Source organism: Prionailurus bengalensis, chromosome F2 (genome assembly GCF_016509475.1).
Source record: "Prionailurus bengalensis isolate Pbe53 chromosome F2, Fcat_Pben_1.1_paternal_pri, whole genome shotgun sequence".
NCBI lineage: Eukaryota > Metazoa > Chordata > Mammalia > Carnivora > Felidae > Prionailurus > Prionailurus bengalensis.
Genome location: NC_057353.1, coordinates 19,854,189 through 19,875,072, shown reverse-complemented (window position 1 = coordinate 19,875,072; position 20,884 = coordinate 19,854,189). Strand labels below are relative to the sequence as shown.

The 20,884-nt window shown below is 41.2% G+C and overlaps 2 protein-coding genes across 8 annotated transcripts in view; one reads left to right on the top strand and one right to left on the bottom strand.

The window, feature by feature from the left end:
• The window catches only part of SLCO5A1 (solute carrier organic anion transporter family member 5A1), a 151,711-nt gene extending 144,411 nt beyond the window's left edge, over nucleotides 1–7,300 (top strand). For both annotated transcript variants that reach the window (XM_043601173.1, XM_043601172.1), the window contains one exon: nucleotides 1,326–7,300. In XM_043601173.1, the coding sequence (XP_043457108.1) occupies nucleotides 1,326–1,795 (470 nt within the window). In that variant the 3' untranslated portion in view covers nucleotides 1,796–7,300. The remainder of the gene's footprint in view (nucleotides 1–1,325) is intronic.
• A 4,779-nt stretch (nucleotides 7,301–12,079) lies between these two features.
• Nucleotides 12,080–20,884, bottom strand: part of SULF1 (sulfatase 1) — a 178,788-nt gene continuing 169,983 nt past the window's right edge. For all 6 annotated transcript variants that reach the window (XM_043601166.1, XM_043601167.1, XM_043601168.1 and 3 more), the window contains one exon: nucleotides 12,080–14,411. In XM_043601166.1, coding sequence (XP_043457101.1) covers nucleotides 14,381–14,411 — 31 coding nt within the window. In that variant the 3' untranslated portion in view covers nucleotides 12,080–14,380. The remainder of the gene's footprint in view (nucleotides 14,412–20,884) is intronic.

The window sequence follows — 20,884 nt, the reverse complement described above, 5'->3', positions numbered from 1 at the left end:
TTGGGCCAACAAACCAATTTCCATTTCCCCCAATTTCAAAGCAAAAAGAGAGTTTTAGGTATTTTAATACTGTTAAATTTTAATTGTAGCGATCAGACCTCATTTTAAATGAATACAACATATTTAAAGATACATCACGTGCAGCCTCCTGGGCTGTTAGCTCACCATCTTCCCTTCCTTCTTCTCTCTTTTCTTCTTCCCTTTCTCCCTTGTTCCTTCCTATCACTTCCTTTTATAAACTCATATTGAGGATCCACGGGCTGCCCTGATAAGTCCTTGGGATACAAGGAATAAAAGGCATGCCCTCTGCCATCGAGGAGCTTATGGATGACAATTCTGCAAACAGTTTAAATGCTGCATCAAAGTTGGTAAAATGGAGATGTATACAAAATTCAGTGTGAATATGGTGGCTCTGAATAAGGAATTTAAAGGAGGGTAGATAATTACAAGGTGAACATTTGGAGACCGTGTGGTGAAGGAAGTGTCCCTGGGTAGACTTTCCCTCTCATGGTGGTAAAGAAATGTCTATCTCCTGGCCCAAACAATGAAGCTGTACTCATGATAGATGTTTCACAAGCTTCAGAGATGAATTTTATGCCTTAATTATTTCTGTACCCCAAGTGCCTTTATACAGTTTGCCATTTGATGTGGTTTTTGACTTCTGGGGACACTGTTTTCCCCTTTCTCTCCCTGCACCCGAGGATGAGAGCCCAACCCATAAAAACTAAGTGTACTGAATTTTAGTGGATAATAAAGGGTTTTAGTATAGCCTCTTGAGTATTTAATGACAGAATCTGAAGGATGCCTGGATGGCTCAGTCAGTTAGGCGTCCGACGTTGGCTCAGGTCACGATCTCACGGTTCGTGGGTTCGAGCCCCGTGTCGGGCTCTGTTCTGACAGCTCAGAGCCCGGAGCCCGCCTCAGATTCTGTGTCTCCTTCTCTCTCTGCCCTTTCCCCGCTCATCTGTCTCTTTCTGTCTCAAAAATAAATAGAACATTAAATTTCTTTAATGACAATCTGGATTGTTAAGTTTAAGAGGATTCTGTAACCGAACTTTTAGCAATAGACATTTTTACGGTCTTAAAAATCAGTAACGCTCTGACTGAGTTGCAAACTGGAAGATTTAAAGTATTTGTGACTTAGTGAACATTTCTATAATAAACATATTATGGTAAGATGTGACGTATTTGAAACAGTCAAGAGACACAAGAAAACCGCCCCCCTCCACTGGTTTTAGAGCAGAGAAGCACGTTGCTAATTTACAAATCGGTGGTCTCTTGCAAGACAGGCTAAATGTTCTTTTTCTTTTTCTCTACAACTCTAGCATACATTCCTACTCCAATTTACTTTGGAGCAGTCATTGACACCACCTGCATGCTCTGGCAACAGGAATGTGGGGTACAAGGCTCTTGCTGGGAGTACAATGTGACCTCATTCCGTTTCGTCTATTTCGGTTTGGCCGCCGGCCTCAAATTTGTTGGCTTTATTTTCATTTTTCTGGCCTGGTACTCCATTAAATACAAGGAGGACGAGCTGCAGAGGCAGAGGTGGAGAGAGTTCCCTCTGAGCACCGTGAGCGAGATGGTGGGCCACTCGGACCATGCCCACAAGGAGGCCCGGACTAGATCCTGCCCAGCTCTCGGCAGCCAGGGGGGCTTCTGCGAAGAGACTGGCCTGCGGAAAGGCGTCCACTGCACAGCACAGACCTACCCGGGGCCCTTCCCCGAAGCAATAAGCCCGGCCCCGGCCCCGGGGCTCGAAGAAAGCCCAACTGCCACGGAGCCTCCCTCCTGAAGCTTGAAAACGGAAGACTTTAGTTTTGTTGGTTGAGTCGAATATGGCAACTTGAGAAACACCCGTGCCTTCTTTTCTTTCTTTCTTTTTTTAACCTCTAAAGACACGATCCTCAGACCAACGAAACTCAGTATACACAGCCACTGTTGATTGAGGGCTGGATACCTCAACAAGACTGACAGCCTTCTCCCCCCACCTTCTCTCCAAGAAGGAGGAGTTTAGATAGAGTTGTTACCATTTCTGCTATGTTAATTTAACGCTCATGTTCCGGTGTGGTATAAGGCTGAGAGGTGCCTGGTTATAACAAAATCACGGGAAGTGTAATGGCGGAGCATATCATTAGCATACACTCCAAACCGAGGTGAGCTTGACCATGACTTTGCATTTACAAATCAAGGTTTTTAGATATGAACACCTACTGTGAGTCCCGCTACAAAGCACAAATGAATTTGCCTCAACTATGCAATTTTGATGGGGAAAATGTAAGTGCAGCATGTTACTTTTGCTTTCAGAGACTAAAAGCAGGTACGTTTTTGAGAAGAGGACAAGAAACTTTCCCTGAAGTACTGTTAATAGCATTTTAAGCCATAGCAGAGTTATAAATCAGGTAGAATTTTTCAAATGCTTCAAAGGAATCATACGCATAGTGTGATAAAAGGAACTGCTACTTTCTTCCATAAGACACGTTCTCTGCCCCATTATAAGGTAAAGAGTCTGCTGGATCATAAATCTGAGAGCTTGAATAGAAACTCCAGTATTCTTTTTGCCAGGGGCTTTAAAACTAGTGTGCTAAACAATGTGGCTAGAGATGAACTCGAGACGTATCGTAAGGAGAGAAACTGATGGCTTTCTCCTCCAAAGAAAAATGCTACAGAAATCCTTTCGGCTCTTACGGGCCCACACAAGGGTAGTTAAGAACTGTAACCTTGACACTCAAAATAGTTGGAAAAAGAAATTCCACAAAGGTGCAGTTGAGTCCCATCTGATCGTTTTAGTTATACGTCCAGAAGCCCAGCAAGTCTGCCCTGTTTTCTTTTTTATGCACAGAAAATTGCTATGGTTGCCCCCTGAAACTGAGTAGTTAAATCAGGAAAGCTACACCTGTGATGTGAAAATCACTTTGAATACAGGAGGAGGGCGATCGGTGACCTGGGCCCAGAGTATGATCCTAAATAATGATCGGAAGTTACTTAAAATCAGCTTGTCTGTCATCCTGAATTCTACTTTATCAGAGTTCGAATGATTTTACGCCTCCCTTTGATTCCTTCCTCCTGTAATCTTCCTGAAGCAATTCTGAGAGAGGGTTTTTCTGTTCCTAAATGCACTTTGGATTCTTACCCATCATCTTTTTCAGTTCCTCTCAGCACATCACTTTGACTTAGGCACCACACAGAATGCTTTCTACATGGTTCTTAAGGTAGATGCTTCGTGCCAGCACTACGGGCTGATAGCAAGTCAACTCTTGGGATCTGGCGGCTCAGAAAAAGAATCCTGACAATCCAGATTTAGGAGGGACCGTGGTCCAAATACCAACATAATTGTGAGCAGTTTCTGCCAAGGAGCCTATGCTTATGTAGGGGCTGAGTTGGGAAATGATTTCCTTGGCTGGCTTACACTCTTCCACGGAGGGCAAGTGATTGACAGCATTGTCCCATGATTCAGGCTTTTGCCCTTCATCCTTGGCTGCACTGGTGGAGTTGTGTGAACGTTCCCGGGGCCAAGATTGTTTTCCCCTCTACCTAAGAACGGCATTGTCAGGTGGTTCTCTTGGTTGCACGCAGTTTGTGGACAGAGTGATCACTCTTGGACTGAATAATGTGTACAAGGGGGGGAGCCGGTGGTCTCGGGTGACAAGGACTTCCCTTTGAGCAGTCTCGTTGGCTGAGTCCTAAGTCCTAAGTTGCCTGGAATTGCACTGTTGTCTGTCAACCTTCGGTCAGTATAGCGTGTATCGAACGTCTTCAGAGAATGTTGCTGATTAACTTACTGTCCGCTCTGGTGCTTTGGGGCTCCCGTTTACTCTCTGTGGGAGATCTTTGCTCCTTTAGAAGGGAAAGTTTCCTTTTGTGTTGGAGCTAAAGATACACAGGCTGGGGAGAGGCGGTGTTTTCTTAATTTTCCTCTAATTGCTAAGGAACTACACGGAGAGAATTTGGATGGGAGTAGCACTTTTTTTTTTCTTTTTCCTTAAAGCCAAGATTGTATGATCCAACACTCTTAGAATCTGTTTCTTCTTGGTAGTATATTTTGTAAAGGAGCTGCTCTCAGAACTCCCAGGTGACAAGTGATAGACTCTTTGGGTACGACTCGAGAGCCCTCTCTCTCTACCTTGAACAGTCATCCAGTTCAGCAACCTCGACCAGGTGCCACTTCTCTATTGGGCACAATTTTAGCCTATAACCATCTGCCGCTCAGTGAAATTGTTAGGTTGACTAGGCCAGAATTCAAAGAAATTGGCCCAAATTATACACCACAATGTTAATATTGTACTTCCTCAAGTATGTGATACTTATAAATAGCAGGTGTATCATTAGTGTGTTGTTGGTAAGTGTAGAGTAAGTAGTGAAAATCATGGAAGACTGAAATTTTGAAATATGTACCAATTAAGAATTGTCCCCAAAATGCTTTGGGTCCCGGTAGCATCCTTGGAATATTGCATAATCAACTAAAGTGACTATTTTATAAATGGCACCATTTCATTGTAGATACGAGGTTCTTCTCTGCTTGCTACTTTATAGTTACGGCTTCTATTATAAGTTTAATTCCCACTTTCCATGAGCTTAGATTCTAATCGCCTGTTTTGGAAAAAGGTCACCTTGTTCTTTTATCAACTCTGTAGATGACTGTATTATTTGGCTTTAATATGCAAATATAATATCCATGAGTCTAGTCTATTAATTTAGAAACTCCCAGGGGGAGGGTGGGTGGTTGGAGCACATTTTTTTTTCCAGTTCTCTCCATTAGTATGAAATCCTTATCCTTTGTAGGTGGATTTAATTCTTGAAAATAGTCAAAAGTCATTCAGAACGAAGGTTGGGTGGGAAGGAGAGCACAGAAGAAACAGATTAGCTTTTGTTGAGGGTTGACCATTTCAGAGAATTCTGTCAGACACCTAATATACATCATTTATTTTAATACTCTTAATAACTTTGCAAGATAACTATTTTCATTCTGTGTTGTTGTTTCTTTTTAAACAGATCATGAAAACTGAGACACAGAGAGGTAAAGAGACTTGTTTAGGATTCTAGAGAATGGCCAAGTCAGGGTTCAGAAGCAGCTTTCTGTCTCCACCACCTGCTTCTTATGTTTTATGATGCCCACAATAGCGTTGGTTAACAAAGACAAGTGTGGCTCTAATTTAGCGAGGTAAAGCATTTCATTTTTTGATGTGTTACTGTTCCTGAAGAGTAGGGAAGTTATTATTTCTTTGTGTAGGATAGAAAACAAAATATGTAGGACACCTCAAAATTTAATGTTTAGATTTTCAAGGTAAATTTACATTGATTTTTAGCGAAGTGTTATACTCAAAATTGTCACAACATACCTCACTTATTTATTTATGGTTCATATTTAATATAGAACAAATCCAATGTTGGTGTTAGCATTGAGTCCCAGTAGAGTTTCTGAAATGAAACATGAGGAAATGTGGTTCAGAATTTTTGAATCTGAACTTTGGGGAACTTTAAGTGTATGCTCTTTCTTTCTTTCTTTCTTTCCTTCTCTTTAAGAATGTTAACATTTCCATTAATTTTTAGTGAATATGGGATTTGAGTTTCCTAATAAAAGTTTTCAATGAACGCATACGAAGTGTTACACAATGCTCCATGTTATACACCAGACAACTGACGGGATTGTTCCTGTTAGTAGCTGCCCTAACAAACGGGGAGCATGCGCTTGGAAATCAGAGAAGGAGGAAGTACATTTTCACCAACTACCAGGAAAATTCTTCCTCAGTCTGCAATTCCAGCTTGCATTCTTCGGTGGGCTTGGAGCCAGAAAGTTTCTTTTTGGAACCTGTTTGGCATCAACCTAAGCGCACCAGAGAGCAGCTGTGTGGTTTGAATGGACCCGAAGCATTTGTGGAAATTCTCGGGTGTGCCCAGGAGCAGCAGGAGAGCCTGACTCGGGGTTGGGGGGCGGAGAGCCAAGTATACTTTCCGTGTGTGTGGACTGAAAACATCCTAAATGGCACAGAAACATGAATAGAAGTATTGATATAGGTGCATATGGAGTATTCTAAGTAGCAGATAGATACCAAAATACTGTATAATCCCAGAATTGCCTAGATGGCAGTCGGCTAATTCTGTTACACAGACCAGTAGGTAGCCTTTACACGTATTTGTATTTCCACTTTCCTGGCGTGGGAGGGAGTGCCATGGCTGGCCGCGAAGGTAGCAGCCTTGTGCACTTTATCTTTTCTGTTTTCTCTCCTTTTCTCACCGTCCAGGATGCTGCTGGCTGTATCCGCCCCACACTTCCTGCTACATTGGAATCAGATCTGTGTATGTTTGAACGGGTTATTTTAAGCACTTCATTTTTACTCAGCCCTGCGAAGGGTCAAGTATGTTGAAAACCCTCCCTGGGTATTTGCTTTTGCAACATTAAAAAAAAACAACAACAAAAAACGCCTCGGTGCTAAAAGTATTTGATGCACGCTCACCACAAAATGTGCCGCCGAATTTACAGTATTTCACTGGTAAGGGACTGCATGTGCTTTGCTTTTGGAAATCTAGAGAGCTTCCCAGAACACAAGCATTCGTTACGCTCATTACTACAGTTAATCCGTGAACGTTACCCTGCAGAATGAAGAGTGTTAAGGGGAACACCTTTTCTACGGAAAACTCAGCGCCTTTGATATTTCTTTTAGCAAGAATAATAAGATGCTAAAAATAATTTCAGAGAGAGGGCAAAAATATTTCCGATAATCTTTTCCTATTTCTTCTCCAAAAAAACTGACACTCATGTAAAGTGTTTTTAATAATGGGTTTTGAAGGTGTTGTCTTTTTCTTGAATTCTATTACCTGTTCAAATCAGAGGAGAAGATATTGAAAACTAAAGTAGTTGCAGGGACATATTAAACCAAAGGGGTGAACAAAAAAGAGTTTAAACTTTGTATCTAGAAATGAAAAATAAGCATAATTGATAAAACTTTATAGTGGGCATTTTTCTTAAAATACATACCTCTACCCCAAACCCCAAGTGTTAATTTAGAAGCACGAAACAGGCAGGTCGGCCTCTAACCCTTTAGTTCAAGGAGATGTAATACTGTGTCAAATAAACTGGCATTAGGATCCTAATGGAGCATGTGTTCAGTGTGTGTGTTTTGCGTGAAAGTGTGTTGGTGACGAAAGCCTGTTTTGAGTTGTTGCCTAAAGGAGTTTGATTTTGCGATTTTTAAAATGAGTATTTATTTGGAGACCTCTTAGGGTCATTTGAAAGATGTATACTTTCCTTGTGTTTAATGAAATCTATTGTCAATGTACTAATAAACCTTGGTTTACAACATCTTGAATACTTGATCATTGAATATTAAGAAAAAAGTAAAGAGAAAATAAAGTGTGTGGATTGAAATTAGTCTCGGAGGTCTCTTCTGACGGGCAGCCGAGTTTTCTAAGGCATCTAAAACTTTTGGGTGAGAGGCGGAAGGAGGCAAAGGAACTGCTGAAATAACAGTATGACTCATGGACTGAAGCACAAAGTGGTTATTTTTAGAACCTTGCCTTGAGCACTCCATAGGTGTAAAGCAGGGCAATTGATTTCCATTTCTCACTCAGTCACCCCTCCTGCACAGCTGAACCAAAAAGGGTCACAATGGCCCAAGACACAGGAGTTATTGCGGGGCGGGGGGGGGGGGGTGGGGGGGGTGGGGGGGGTGGGAGGGGGAGGTGTGGGGAGGAGTGTGTGTGTGTCTGTGCTGCCTTCTGGATAAACATTTATTTTCCTCCTTGGTTGTGTGCATTCATCATGCGAGCCATTTATACAAAAGGTGAAGAGTACCCTCTTCCCCAGTCTACCTTCTTTTCAACAATGTGTGCAATTTAGGCAATTTAGAGATTCTCTTAAATTTCTTAAATGCCCCACACTTTGAAGGGAGAGGCAAAGCCTTTCTGGATATTGGGCTTTTTCGAAATAGACACACAAGAATGTTTCTCTTCAAGAAATGAGGCGAAAGGAAAGGTTATGGACGTGGCCACTCGTCTTTCTTGCATTAGCCCCAGACTTGGTACAACCTCAGCATTTTAAAGGCTGTTAAAAAGCATCCAATTCTTTTTAAACTTGCCAGCTGAGCAGAGATGGCCTCTGTAGCTTTGGCGAAAGGGGGCCGAAAGACATTTAATTGCACAAAGTCATTGGAAAGCAAGGAGATCAATATTTGCTGCTCACTTTTGTATTTAAATGTCAAAGTTTGATGCAGTTCCAACTTATAATAACAACATAAATCAGTAGAAAGCTAAAACCATTCTTTAGTCTTCTGGAATGGCTAAGATCCTAGGTACCGTAGAAAGAGGGAGCCTGCCACGGATCAAGTTGTTCTAGATGTGTTCTTGTCAAAATGGTAGTGCCGCTACTTTAGAAATCAATGAAGTGGCCACTTTGCCAGGGGCGGATCCTGGCTGGAAGTAAAGAGGTCATTAGTTGCAGCTGAGTGACACCTAGTGGTCATTGTGGAAATCACATACCAATTTCCCTTCCGGTTCCTGGGCTTGAGTTGTACGGGGCTTTTTGTGGCCAGATTCATATTAGGGTGGCAATGACATCTCCTCTTGTGCTGAAACCTATTAGTAATTGGGTTGGTTCTACTCTGGCTCTGGGTCACCTGTGCTATGGGCTGGAGGTGGGGCAAAGGGGAAGAGGACTGGTGGATAGAAAGACACAGATTCTGAATTCCTGAGTCCTGAGAGGCACACAGGTTTAGGGGCTAGAAGTTCAAAACAGAAGGTAGATCCCTTTGTCCACCGCTTGCATTTGCTAGCAGAAAAGTGAGGCAATGCTCAGCACAAAAGACCTCAACGTTTGCAGCTCCCTTTGTCACGCACCCCCGTTGCGGTGCTTTCTGGGACATCAGGGAGCAGGGGCTTCCCTAGGTCTCAACAGGAAATGTCTGCTATTTGAAAGTCATTTTCTCTACTTCTTTTAGTGGGCCCCCTGTAAGGCCCTCGGTACTGTGCTGGTAAAGTCCTCAGTATCGACGACACAACTCAGAGGAAGGTGAGTTACTTAGACCAATATGAACGATGGTTGCATTAGATAGGTTTCTTGGTTAGAAATGGGGCAAATAGCAAAGTTATGAATGTGGCCACTCTCCCTCCATTGGCCCCAGACTTGGTACAACATCAGTGTTTTCTTATTTGGCGTAAAGTGAAAACGGTAGAGATACTATGTCCAAGGGGTGGAAGAGTCAAGGAGAGTTTGCATGGAAAGAAAAGGTAAAATTTGATAAGGTAAAAGGGAAAACAAAATATGGGAATTGAAGAATGGATGAAACTTTTGCCAGTTGAGATAGGAAATGAAGATATACCCCAAGAGGGTAGATGGGGAATTGGAGAAAAATTCAGACCTGGGAGGGTGGCTAATCCAGGGGAAGCTGCTGGTGACGGGTGAGGTGGAAGGAGATCAGGTGGGTGGGTGGAAGGCTGGAGCTTCTGGGGGCACGCGCGTGCACCTCCATGCTTGTGTGTGTGTGTGTGTGTGTGTGTGTTAAAAACCACTGAAGATATCTGAGCAGGAGGCTGAGATCTGAGCCATGTGATGACAGACAGTGACTGTGGGATGTGGTAGAGTTGGAGGTGGAGGGGAAGGGGCTCAGGGTGCTATTACAGCTTTTCCAGCAGCTTCTAGAAGAGGTCATGAGGGCTTAAATGAACCAGGGTGGTGGACCATATTGAGGAATGAATTGCTCTAAGATCTTTCGTTTTCTGTTAAAATAAAATTTGAAAATATCACAAATATTTTCTAAATAACAATTTGAAAGCTTCAAAAATATTTTCAAAATAAGTTTTGGAAATATCGGGCAACTAATATCAAGCAGCATTGGATTAATTTGGGGAATTGAGGACTTTCTTATATGTGAGATCATATCAGCTCTAAGCTAGTTCTGAACAAGAGGCATTTAAAAATCTTTTTAGAAGGCCAACATGTGTTGGTACATGTGGCGTGAGGTGTTCAGTATTCATTTCTTCTCTCCTAACCCAGAACTCCGCAGAGAGTGACCATAGGGATTTATATTTGAATCTTTTAAAGACAGGTGAGAGGAGCTTCAGATACTGTGGATAGTTTGGATATGGCCAATCGGTTTCTGTCTCACATTCCAGTACCAACTCAACGGTGTTGACAGGAGCTGGCTGCATTGAGAGGATTTTAAGGGCTCAAGTGCTCTGCCTGGACGGAAGAGCGTTCTGATGAATTCACAATGTCTCCTCTGGGCACATTTTAGGAAGAGAAAGCACATATGTGATGTATTCGCCGTCAAAGGGAATTATTTTACAGTCAGGGAGAGGTGATGCGACTTTTCCCAGCTCATACAGATAGTAAACTTTAGAATCTGTGACCGTTCATGTTCTTTCCACTACTTTTTGCCACCTGGGGTCACACTGTGGCCTCTCTGTTCCCTGATCTGGTGTGTGTGTGAGCATATTTAAGTGGAGAGAGTGGAGAGGGGCTGGCCCTGCCTCTGGTAAATGTCTTCGTCTTCTAAATCTGTGGGAAGTGGGCAGTTGGAGAACCAGCTGACCCTCTGGGCATCAGCTCCTCACAGATCAGACAGGGTCAGCGGGCTGGCCAATTTCTAGGCACTCTTCAAAGTCTGAAAGGCTCTTGCATGCCCTTTGCACATAGTAGGTGCTCCATAAATAGTTGCTGAACTAAAATGGATGTTTCCCCAGGATAGCAACGCTTGGCCTCATCACATTTTGTAGGAAAGGAACAAGGAGGGAGGCAAAATGATGTGCCTTCGGACAACACGATTATCTTGAGCTGTCCTCTTCATGAAGCTATAGTGTTAGGGACTCCATTGTGTCCCCTCAAAATTCATGCATTGAAGCCCTAATCCCCAGGGTGACTGTATTTGGAGAGAAGCCCTTTAAAGAGGTGATTAAGGTTACATGATGTCATAAGGGTGGGCCCTAATCTGATATGACTGGTGTATTCATAAAAAGAGATGCCAGGGACACACATGCCCGGCGAAAAGGCCACGTGAGGACACACGGAGAAGGTGGCCATCTGAAAGCCAAGGAGAGGGGCTCCAGAAGAAACCAAGGCCTCCCACACCTTGGTCTTCAACTTCCAGCCTCCAGAACTGTGAGAAAATAAGTTTCTGTTGTTTAAGCCACCCAGTCTGTGGTATTTTGTTATGGCAATGCTAGCAAACTAATACAGATTGTTTCCTCAATTATCTAAGGATGGAGCAGGTCTCAAAAAGCCCTTTGCTTTTGTTTTTTTCTCCTTTACTATTAACCTCCTGGTCTTTGGACATTTCACAGCCTGTCAGCCCCTACATCACGAGAAGAGAAAGCGCTTCAGGAAACCTGGATCAGAAAGAAGTATAGGTTAGGCAGGAAAAACTTGAGGTATGGGAGACTGGTTAGGTCTTGATCAAAGTCCATGGTCCTTAGGGCGCCTGGGTGGCTCAGTCGGTTAAGCATCCGACTCTTGGTTTCAGCTCAGGTCATGATATCAGTTTGTGCGTTCAAGTCCTGCATCGGGCTCTGTGCTGACAGTGTGGAGCCTGCTTGCGATTCTCTCTCTCCCCACGCCCCCCGCTCTCTGCTCTTTCTCTGAGTGCACACTATCTGTCTCTCTCAAAGTAAATAAACTTAAAAAAAAAAAAAAAGCAGAGTCCACTGTCCTGTCCTCCATGAATTGAAACTTCCTTTGGTGGATCTGTCCTCCCACTTTTGAGAAACTCCATTTGTGTTGCTCAGAGCCAGCTATATCATTTGTGGGTCCAGTGACACATGGAAAGGTGGGGTTCCTTGTTCAAAAATCATTAAAGATTTCAAGATGGCAACAGTAGAGAGTTAAACCAAGCTCCGACTCTGTGCCACTGGCCAGGTCGCACAGCGGGGAAGCCTCGCTTGTGCGGCCTCTGTCACATCCTCCCTGAAGCACAGAGCCAAATCCACTTTGGAATCATCGATCTGAGCATGTTCTAGAACCTACTGACTTTGGGGCAGTTTTGCAGGTATGGCTAATATTCAATCATGTCAATTGAGATCAGGACTCAATTTTACTTGCAAAGAGTGGGTATACCACAAAAAGTTGGAAAGCTCATTTCTCTGAAACAGGTAAAGTTTAAACACCTTTTATTTGAAGAAATATTGCTTCTAGACTTTCCCGAAGCCAGAATTGTTCTATAAAAGTATCACAGAATATTACACAAGATTAAAAAACACAGTATGCTTCCTAATAACTTGAAATCTTTTTACAAAGCACATCATTCATGACCATAAATATGTTTCTTCTGTCATTCAGCTGGTGACACACACATCGGATAAAGAGCTAGTTAATTTTAACATATGTACAGAGTCTATGATAAAGACTTAAAGTTATCAAAGATTCAACTATAACATATTAAATTTTCTTTAAAAGAGTTTACCTTAAACACTTGAAGAAAACATAATTTACCTATGCATTTGAATGGTCTAAAAATAAAAAGAAAATCACTGTTATGCTAAAAAATAAACCTGTTTGGGAAGTTGGCTAGGGTACTGATAACTCTCGATGAGGTAATCCTTTTGCTGATATTTAAAAATCTAATACATAACAAGAATATTTTCGAGAATACAGAATTTCAAAAGCAGTCTTGAATTACGCCTTTAAAAAAATCCGAACTTGGTGAAGGCCTTAAAAATAATCATACAACACCTATGGTGTATTTAAAATATGAAACATTCATGAGTGTGTTTTATTGAAAAAGATTCCTTATATAAATTCAAAACTACGTATATTTTCTCAACACTTTAGCTTATTAGCCAGGTCAAGAAAACCAAGATGACAAAAAAAGTCTTCAGTCCTTTTATCCTGCTAATAAAATAACAAAAATTTAGCAATCTTAAGCATATGATGAACACTTTGAGGCTAGGCACAGAGAGAGCAAGCGATCTTTGTTTTGTTGATTTATTTATTTTCACTGCCAACATCGTTAGCCATGCCTTTCTGCTAATCAATTTTAGCAAGTCAAGGAAAAAGCATGCAGTATTTTCTGGCAAGAGCTTACGCTAGACAATATGTGATCCATACTGTGTGTCATTCTTGGGGTCTGCTCTCCACGGTCACACTGAGAGCAAGCAGTGAGACTAGGAAAAGCCTCTGGCAAGAAAAAAAAGACTAACCAAATAGACATGGCAATCTGATCTCAAAGTGCAAAATCATTGAACGTGATGGCACTGAAAAATTCCAGTGGTTAAAAAGGAATCAAAACCACATGATGCAGGCAGTGGGACGCACGTTGAAAGATTCACGGAGGATGTCAAGTTTTAGAAACTCAGAGAGATACAATTCTAGCCATCTTGATTGGGTAACATTCGTATAGGCACGTCCCTATGGCTTTCGAAAGATAATACTGCTTTAATCTCCCCCAAATAAACACAAATCAACCTTTATTTCTACTCTTGACAAATAGGGAGTTAACAACACCGCATCCCTGTGTGCCTACCGCTCGCCTGTGTGCTAACTTCTATGCTAACTTCGCACATGTGTATCTAGGATAGCTCGGAATGTTGGCTGTCATGATTGCCTTTATTAGTTTACTAATAAAAAGTTAAAAAAATACTGTGTTTAGGGTCAGGTAACAATTTCATCTAATCCGAGGAGAGTGGAAAGGAGGCACTGCCTTCTAGACTCTGTAAGCTGCCTGTCTCGTGATTCTTCACCTTGTCCAATATCCTTTTCACGCTGCCGGAGTTAATAGGCTGCTCCAGGGCAGACGCATTGATCGTCCGATGAACAGAATCAACATCAGAATGCACAGGAAGATACAGCTGATCTTCAAAAACACCTCCTGGGCCACCAACCCGGGGAAGTCCTTTCTGCGGCCTGCTAATGGGCTGCAGCCTAGGCCTGGGCTTGAGCACCAGCTCTGGGAGGCCGTTGCCACTGAAATCAGTTTCGGGATGATTTATCTCTTCGTGCTCCATCCATTTTTCAGTTTTATGATTTCTCCAGTGTTCAGAATTCAAACGACTAACTTCTGGAATGTCGTTATTCCATTCAAGTTTCGTCTCTGGACTGAATGTTGGTTGGTTCAAATGCAGGGTTCGAAGGTCAGCTGGCAAGGTCACGTGAGGTGCTTCCCCAACCATCCGACTCGGGTCATCATCTGACTCCGCGGAGGCCATCTCTACTGGCACGGAGAGCTCAGCAGATCCACCTGGGAACCCATCGCTTTGAGCAGTTTTAGTCTTATTTGTTTTATTTTGCTCATGGTGGCTGTTCAGCAGTGCAAATACTCTATCTACATCCTTCAAGTAATTAGTCCAGTCAACCAGACTAAGTCTATAGTTTTGTCTGTACTCATAGATGCTTTCATTCACACTGTATAAATCTTCCAGGCCTTGCCGGTTGACGTCTGCAGCGAGGCTGGGCTGGTTAGCCTTCCCATCCATCCCATAACTGTCCTCTGTGAAAAGAGAGACAAAGGTGGATCGTTAGTGGAGAAGGGATTTCCCACTTACTGGACAAGCAACTTACATTGTTTTTTACCAAGGCAAATCAATTTGAAATACAGTGTTAAAGAGTATCTTCCCCCGGTAATTCGTTATCAAGGAGTGGCCTTGGGTTACAGAAGCGATTGAACAATACCAAAAAATTAGAAAGAGGCTCAAACACATGCAAACTTCCATGACGAGGCGTGGTTAGTGCCGGAAATGCACGGCACCATCAGTCAGGAGGCTTACGTTTCACACCCGGCTCTACTCAAGTCAACTCTGCAGCAGCCGGGACATCATGTGAGCGAGGCTCTCTGAGTCTTGCTCCCTCATCTGTCAGATGTGGGAATAGTTGTGTGATAGAACCTTTACTACCTACAGGGTTGCTGGGTGAATGATGAGTTTGAAAGTGTTTTCATGGAATAGGTGATGCTTAGGACGATATTTGTATGCTCCCTGGCACTCAGTATAAAAACAAACATGGAAGCAATTAAACTCTTGGAATCCAATGTTTGAATCAGTTTTTGATTCGTTTTTTTCCCCCCTAAAATATCTATATCTAGATAAAATGATCTTTGGGTGGTTTTCATAGTATACAAAGAATGCCCCCAATTTTTCTTCTCTCAGACCTTTTTACATCACCAAGGTGACTACAGTCCTGTGGAAAATAGCATCTTTTCTCTTGTTGTGTCCGGGTACCATTTAGAAAGAGGCAGCCTGGATTAATGCGATGAACTGGCCACAAAGCAATACGGATCACCAGGGACAATAAGAAAAACTGCACAAAACCCACACTCTTCGTCTCACTAAAAGATCAAAAATGAGGTACTCTTCGAACCACCTGTAAGTAAAAAAAAAGTTAATACCGAATGTCAACAGACCTATACGCCGCACTTTGGGCACGAGCCCTGGGAAAACAGTAGCGATGAGAGAAGAAGGACATGAGGTTGCAGCCAAGAGCTGAGTTGAAACCATCGCCGGAAAGAGTGTCAACCTGAAGTAGGAAAGACTGTAAAAGTGCCGGTAAAAGCTGTGGTGGAGACGAGGAAGAGACTCAGAAGTGGGCGCGAATCGAGGCTGCAGTGCGGCCGGGAGACAAGGACACAGAGCAAGAAGGAACATCCTTTGGAAACTGGGTGATAAAAGAAAAAAGGCATCGAAAGAGGCGGGGGGGGGGGTGGATTTCAGATCCTGTAAGAAACAAGAGAAGGAAAAAATTGGAAGACACACAACCTCCCCAACTCCCACTCCCAAATAATAACAACGTAAAAAAGTAAAAAGAATGTATATTTGGTTACACATGCTAGAAAGGAGCCTCTTAAACTAGAAATCTTATAAATACTTGAAATCCAGGAGATTGATAAAAACGGCCTAAATCTATACAAAATTATCGTAAAATAGAAAATAAGAATAACAAAACCTATTATCTTATGAAAATGCCCAACACCCTGCCCAAAGTGACCATAAAGTGGAAAGAACCACAACACAATGCTGCCAGGTAAACGGCGTGTTTTCCATCAAGTACCCCAGGATGTGAAAAGCCATCTCAAGTCAGAAATTCAAGTACAAATCAAGGATCTCACAACCATTCAAGCTCTTCTTCAAGTATCAAGGCTACAGAAAAAGTTCCAGAAATAAATTGTAAGAACACAGGTAATACTGTACATATCAGCTCATCTTGAATAAGTAGTCTTCACATCCAACCAAGAAATCACCGGAGAAATTTCAGCAAAAGGGTTGATGGTGAGCATTTAATATATTTATCAGATTTAGGATACAATAAAGGTAGAAGGGTCAAAAGATAATATATATGTTTTCTATGACAAAGTAAAAATAATGTGACTCAACATGGGAGGAAAGATAGAAAAACTGAAAGAGAAGAAGCTCATTGAGGGTAGAGCTAATAATAGTTGGAAGTCAAAGAACAACACTAAAAACTGACCACTGATAATAAAAGATTAAGGAAGAAGCAGGAACTAAGGGCGTTACCAACATTTAAGATCAAAGACAACCAAGAGGACAAAAATACAAACCCTACAAAGTTTCAAAGAGGGGGGATAAAGGGCAACACCTTTATAAATTTAGAAGAAACTACCCCTAGAAGATGCAAAGTGAAATACACAAAGACATAATAATAAGTGATACTCAATCTAAGAGAGGCCAAATGGACAAAAAATAAATAAGAATCTGGAAGACCTTAATATATAATCAATCAGGTAATTCTCATGCAAATGTATCCAACAGTATACTCCGAGGATAGAGGTTATACCTTGTCGAACACACACAGAAATTCACATTATTTGATTATGTGTTAGGTCACAGAAAAATGCATCAGGAAGTCGCGTAAAATAGAAATATTACAAACAACACTTTGATATAATACAATGAAACTAGAAATTAATAAAATAAAAACAACAAGAGAGCTCTTTCATCTGGAAGCTGACAAACATCATCTGGGTGAAAAGGAAAATACAAGGGGCGCCTGGGTGGCGCAGTCGGTTAAGCGTCCGACTTCAGCCAGGTCCCGATCTCGCGGTCCGTGAGTTCGAGCCCCGCGTCAGGCTCTGGGCTGATGGCTCGGAGCCTGGAGCCTGTTTCCGATTCTGTGTCTCCCTCTCTCTCTGCCCCTCCCCCGTTCATGCTCTGTCTCTCTCTGTCCCCAAAATAAATAAAAACGTTGAAAAAAAAATTAAAAAAAAAAAAAGGAAAATACAAAGCTAAAAGTGCAGAATTTAAAAAATGATAATGGGGGGGCGGGAGAGAGGGGAAAACGGGTGATGGGCATTGAGGAGGGCACTAGTTGGGATGTGCACTGGGTGTTGAACGTAAGCGATGAACCACGGGAATCTACCCCCAAAACCAACAGCACACTGTATATACTGTATGTTAGCTAACTCGACAATAAATCATATTAAAAATAAAATAAAGTAAAATAAAATATAAAGTAAAATAAAATGAAATAAAATAAAATGAAATAAAATAAAATGATAACGGGGTGCCTGGTGGCTCAGTCGGTTAAGTGTCTGACTCTGGGTTTCAGTTCAGATCAGGATCTCATGGTTTGTGAGTTTGAGCCCTGTGTCTGGCTCTGCCTGGGATTTTCTCTCTCTGTCTGTCTCTCTCTCCCAATCTCTCTGCCCCTCCCCTGCTTGTGCTCACTTCCTCTCTCTTTCAAAATAAATAAACTTAAAAAAACGATCATGAAAACACTATTAGAACTTATGATGCATCAAGCGTGATACTTATGTGTCATTTTAAGCATTCATAGCCTTAAACACTTTTATCACGAAAAAATAAATCAATCAAACTCAAAACTCAGAAAGCTGGAGAAAGAACAATATAAACCAAAAGAAAGCACCAGGAACGAAATAATAAAGGTGAAAGCAAAAACTAATGAGGTAGAGAATAGAAGAATGACATATCTCATTAATAAATCAAAATCCTGGTTCTTTAAAGAAGTGTCAAAGCAGACGATCACTAGTTTAACTAGTTGAGACAAAGGGGAGAAAATTCAAATACACAAAATAAAAAAATCACAAGGGACAAATAATCATTGAAATATACAAAACTCAAAGCATGAGAGAGACTACTTTGCAGACCTTAAAGCAAATAAATTAGAAAACCCAGATGAAACAGGTAATTGCCCAGGAAAATGCAGTTTATTGAAATTGACCCAATAGAAATAGAAAGCTTAGATAAAGCAATTTCCAAAGAAGGGAAAGAAAGATTATTAAGAAACTATCCTCAAAGATGCACCAGGTCCATGTGGTTTCACAGGAGAATTTTATCAAGCCTTCAAGGAAAAGAGAATCTGAATGCTGTATGAATTGTTTCAAAGCATAGAAATCAATATTATATTAAGAATATAACACATGATAACCTAGTAGAATTTACTCTAGGAATGAAAGGTTGGTTCATTCATAGCCCATCCATTAATATAGTATATCCTACTGGAAGATCTACAGAGAAAATTATTTGAGCATCTCCATTGATGCTGAAAAGGCTTTTGACAAATTCAACATTCATTAGCAATAAAACACTAAAAAAAAAAAAAGAAAAAAGTCAATGGCTATTTCCTTAACATGACAAAAATGTATTAACTTAGTCCTAAAATCTGTCCTCTCAATAGGGAATTTTTTTTTAAATATTTTTTTAAAGTTTATTTGTTTTTGAGAGAGAGAGAGAGTGAAAGAGAGAGAGAAGGAGGGGCAGAGACAGATGGAGAGAAAGGATCCCAAGCAGGCTCTGTGCTGTGAGTGCAGAGCCCGACGACATGGGGTTCAATCTCACGAAATGTGAGATCACGACCTGAGCCAAAATCAAGAGTCGGATGCTAACTGACTGAGCCAGCGAGGCATCCCAAAAGGAAGTCTTAAAAGCATTTTCACTAAGATCAGGAACAAGGTAACATTGTACTAGAAGTATTAATTCATTCAATTCAACAAGAGGAATCAATTAGAGACAACCAATAGGAAAGGAAGCAAAGCGATCTCTATTTGCAAATATCTGACAGGTATACCTGGAAAACCCAAGAAAATCAATGACAAGATTAACTCAAAAATAGAAATATTTTTTAAAGTAGCAGGATACAAAATTAATACACAGAAACCAATAGCCCTCATATACACACATGATAATCATAAAGAGGTTTTTTTTTTTTTAATTTTTTAATGTTTATTTATTTTTGAGACAGAGAGAGACAGATCATGAACGGGGGAGGGTCAGAGAGAGAGGGAGACACAGAATCTGAAACAGGCTCCAGGCTCTGAGCAGTCAGCACAGAGCCCGAAGCGGGGCTTGAACTCACGGACCGTGAGATCATGACCTGAGCCGAAGTCGGATGCTCAACCGACTGAGCCACCCAGGCACCCCATAAAGAGGTTTTGATGAGAGAGGAAAACCCAATTCATAACAGTAATGAAGAAGATAAAATACTTCTGAATACACTTGACAAGAAATGTGCAAAACCTATGAGATAATATAAAAAGCTCCTGAAAGACCTAGAAGTTTACTTAACCAGGTGGAAAGACAGCTTTTGTACCTAGATAGAAGACTCATCATCAGAAAGATGCAAATTCTTTCTGATAATTCTTTCAAAAACCAGATAGAAAAATGGCATAGGACACAAGCAGATAATCTACAAAAGCAAGTAAAATGGCCTTTAAACTTTCAAAAACATGTTCAACTTTACTCATAATAAGAGCAATACAAATTCAAACCATACTGAGATACCCTTTCTTTCTCATTCAGTTGGAAAAATAATTTTAAAGCTTGACAACTGTTGAAAGCAGACCCTCGTACACTGGTGATGAGAATGCAAAATGGTACAAACCATATGGAGGGAAATTTGGCAGTATTTAATATATCCATATTGGCATTTACCTTTGACCCAGTAATCCCGCAACTAGGAATTTACTCTGAAGATATCCTCAACGATATGAAATATATTTGCACAAGGCTCTTTACTGTCTCACTATTTGTAATTGCAAAATATGAGAACTGAAATGCTCATACTTAAAAGAGGGGCTGAATAAATTATGGTACATACACACAACAAATTACTAGGAAGAAGTGAAAAGAGAGTAGGAAAATTTCTATGAACCGATGGAGACGATATATTTTAAAGTGAAAATAATATTTTAGGTGAAAAAGAAACTAAGTGCAATACAATATATATAGTACACTACCTTTGGTGTAAAAAAGTAAGAGAAATAAAATATCACCGTCTGCTTACTACTGCAACCAGAAACGGAGGAAGGTAAAACTGATGAGATTGGTTATGTACATACAGTGCACGGGTGGGAAGAGACTGTGGGAAGGACTAACATTTCTCTGCACATGCTTTTGGCAGTTTTGACTTTTGGAACGACGCTAAAGTATTACGTACTGAAAAACAAAATTAAACTACTGATGACGAGAAAAAATAGAACCGAAAATGGAATGCAAATGGAAATAAACAAACCTTGCCGTATTTCAAAGGGGTAACATAACTAAAATAAAGAAGAAGGGAAAACAGAACTATTCTGAGTAACTTCAAACACAGTGCTATTTTCTCTCTTTTTAAAAAATTTTTTCAATGTTTATTTATTTTTGGGAGATAGAGACAGAGCATGAGTGGGGGAGGGGCAGAGAGAGAGGGAGACACAGAATCTGAAGCAGGCTCCAGGCTCTGAGCTGTCAGCACAGAGCCTGATGTGGGGCTTGAACCCACGAACTGTGAGATCATGACTTGAGCCAAAGTTGGACGCTTAACTGACTGAGCCACCTATTTTCTCTCATTCTAAAGACAGAAAGAACTGAAAAATATATTGAACTCTAGTTAGCAGGTTTGTGTTTACAGCAGTATGATTTAGCAATTCTGAAATTGCTTTCCGTGTGCTGTAGCATTTAACAGGTGAGTTAATCCATTGAGGATAATGGAAACTAGGCTTCTCACTGCTGGAAA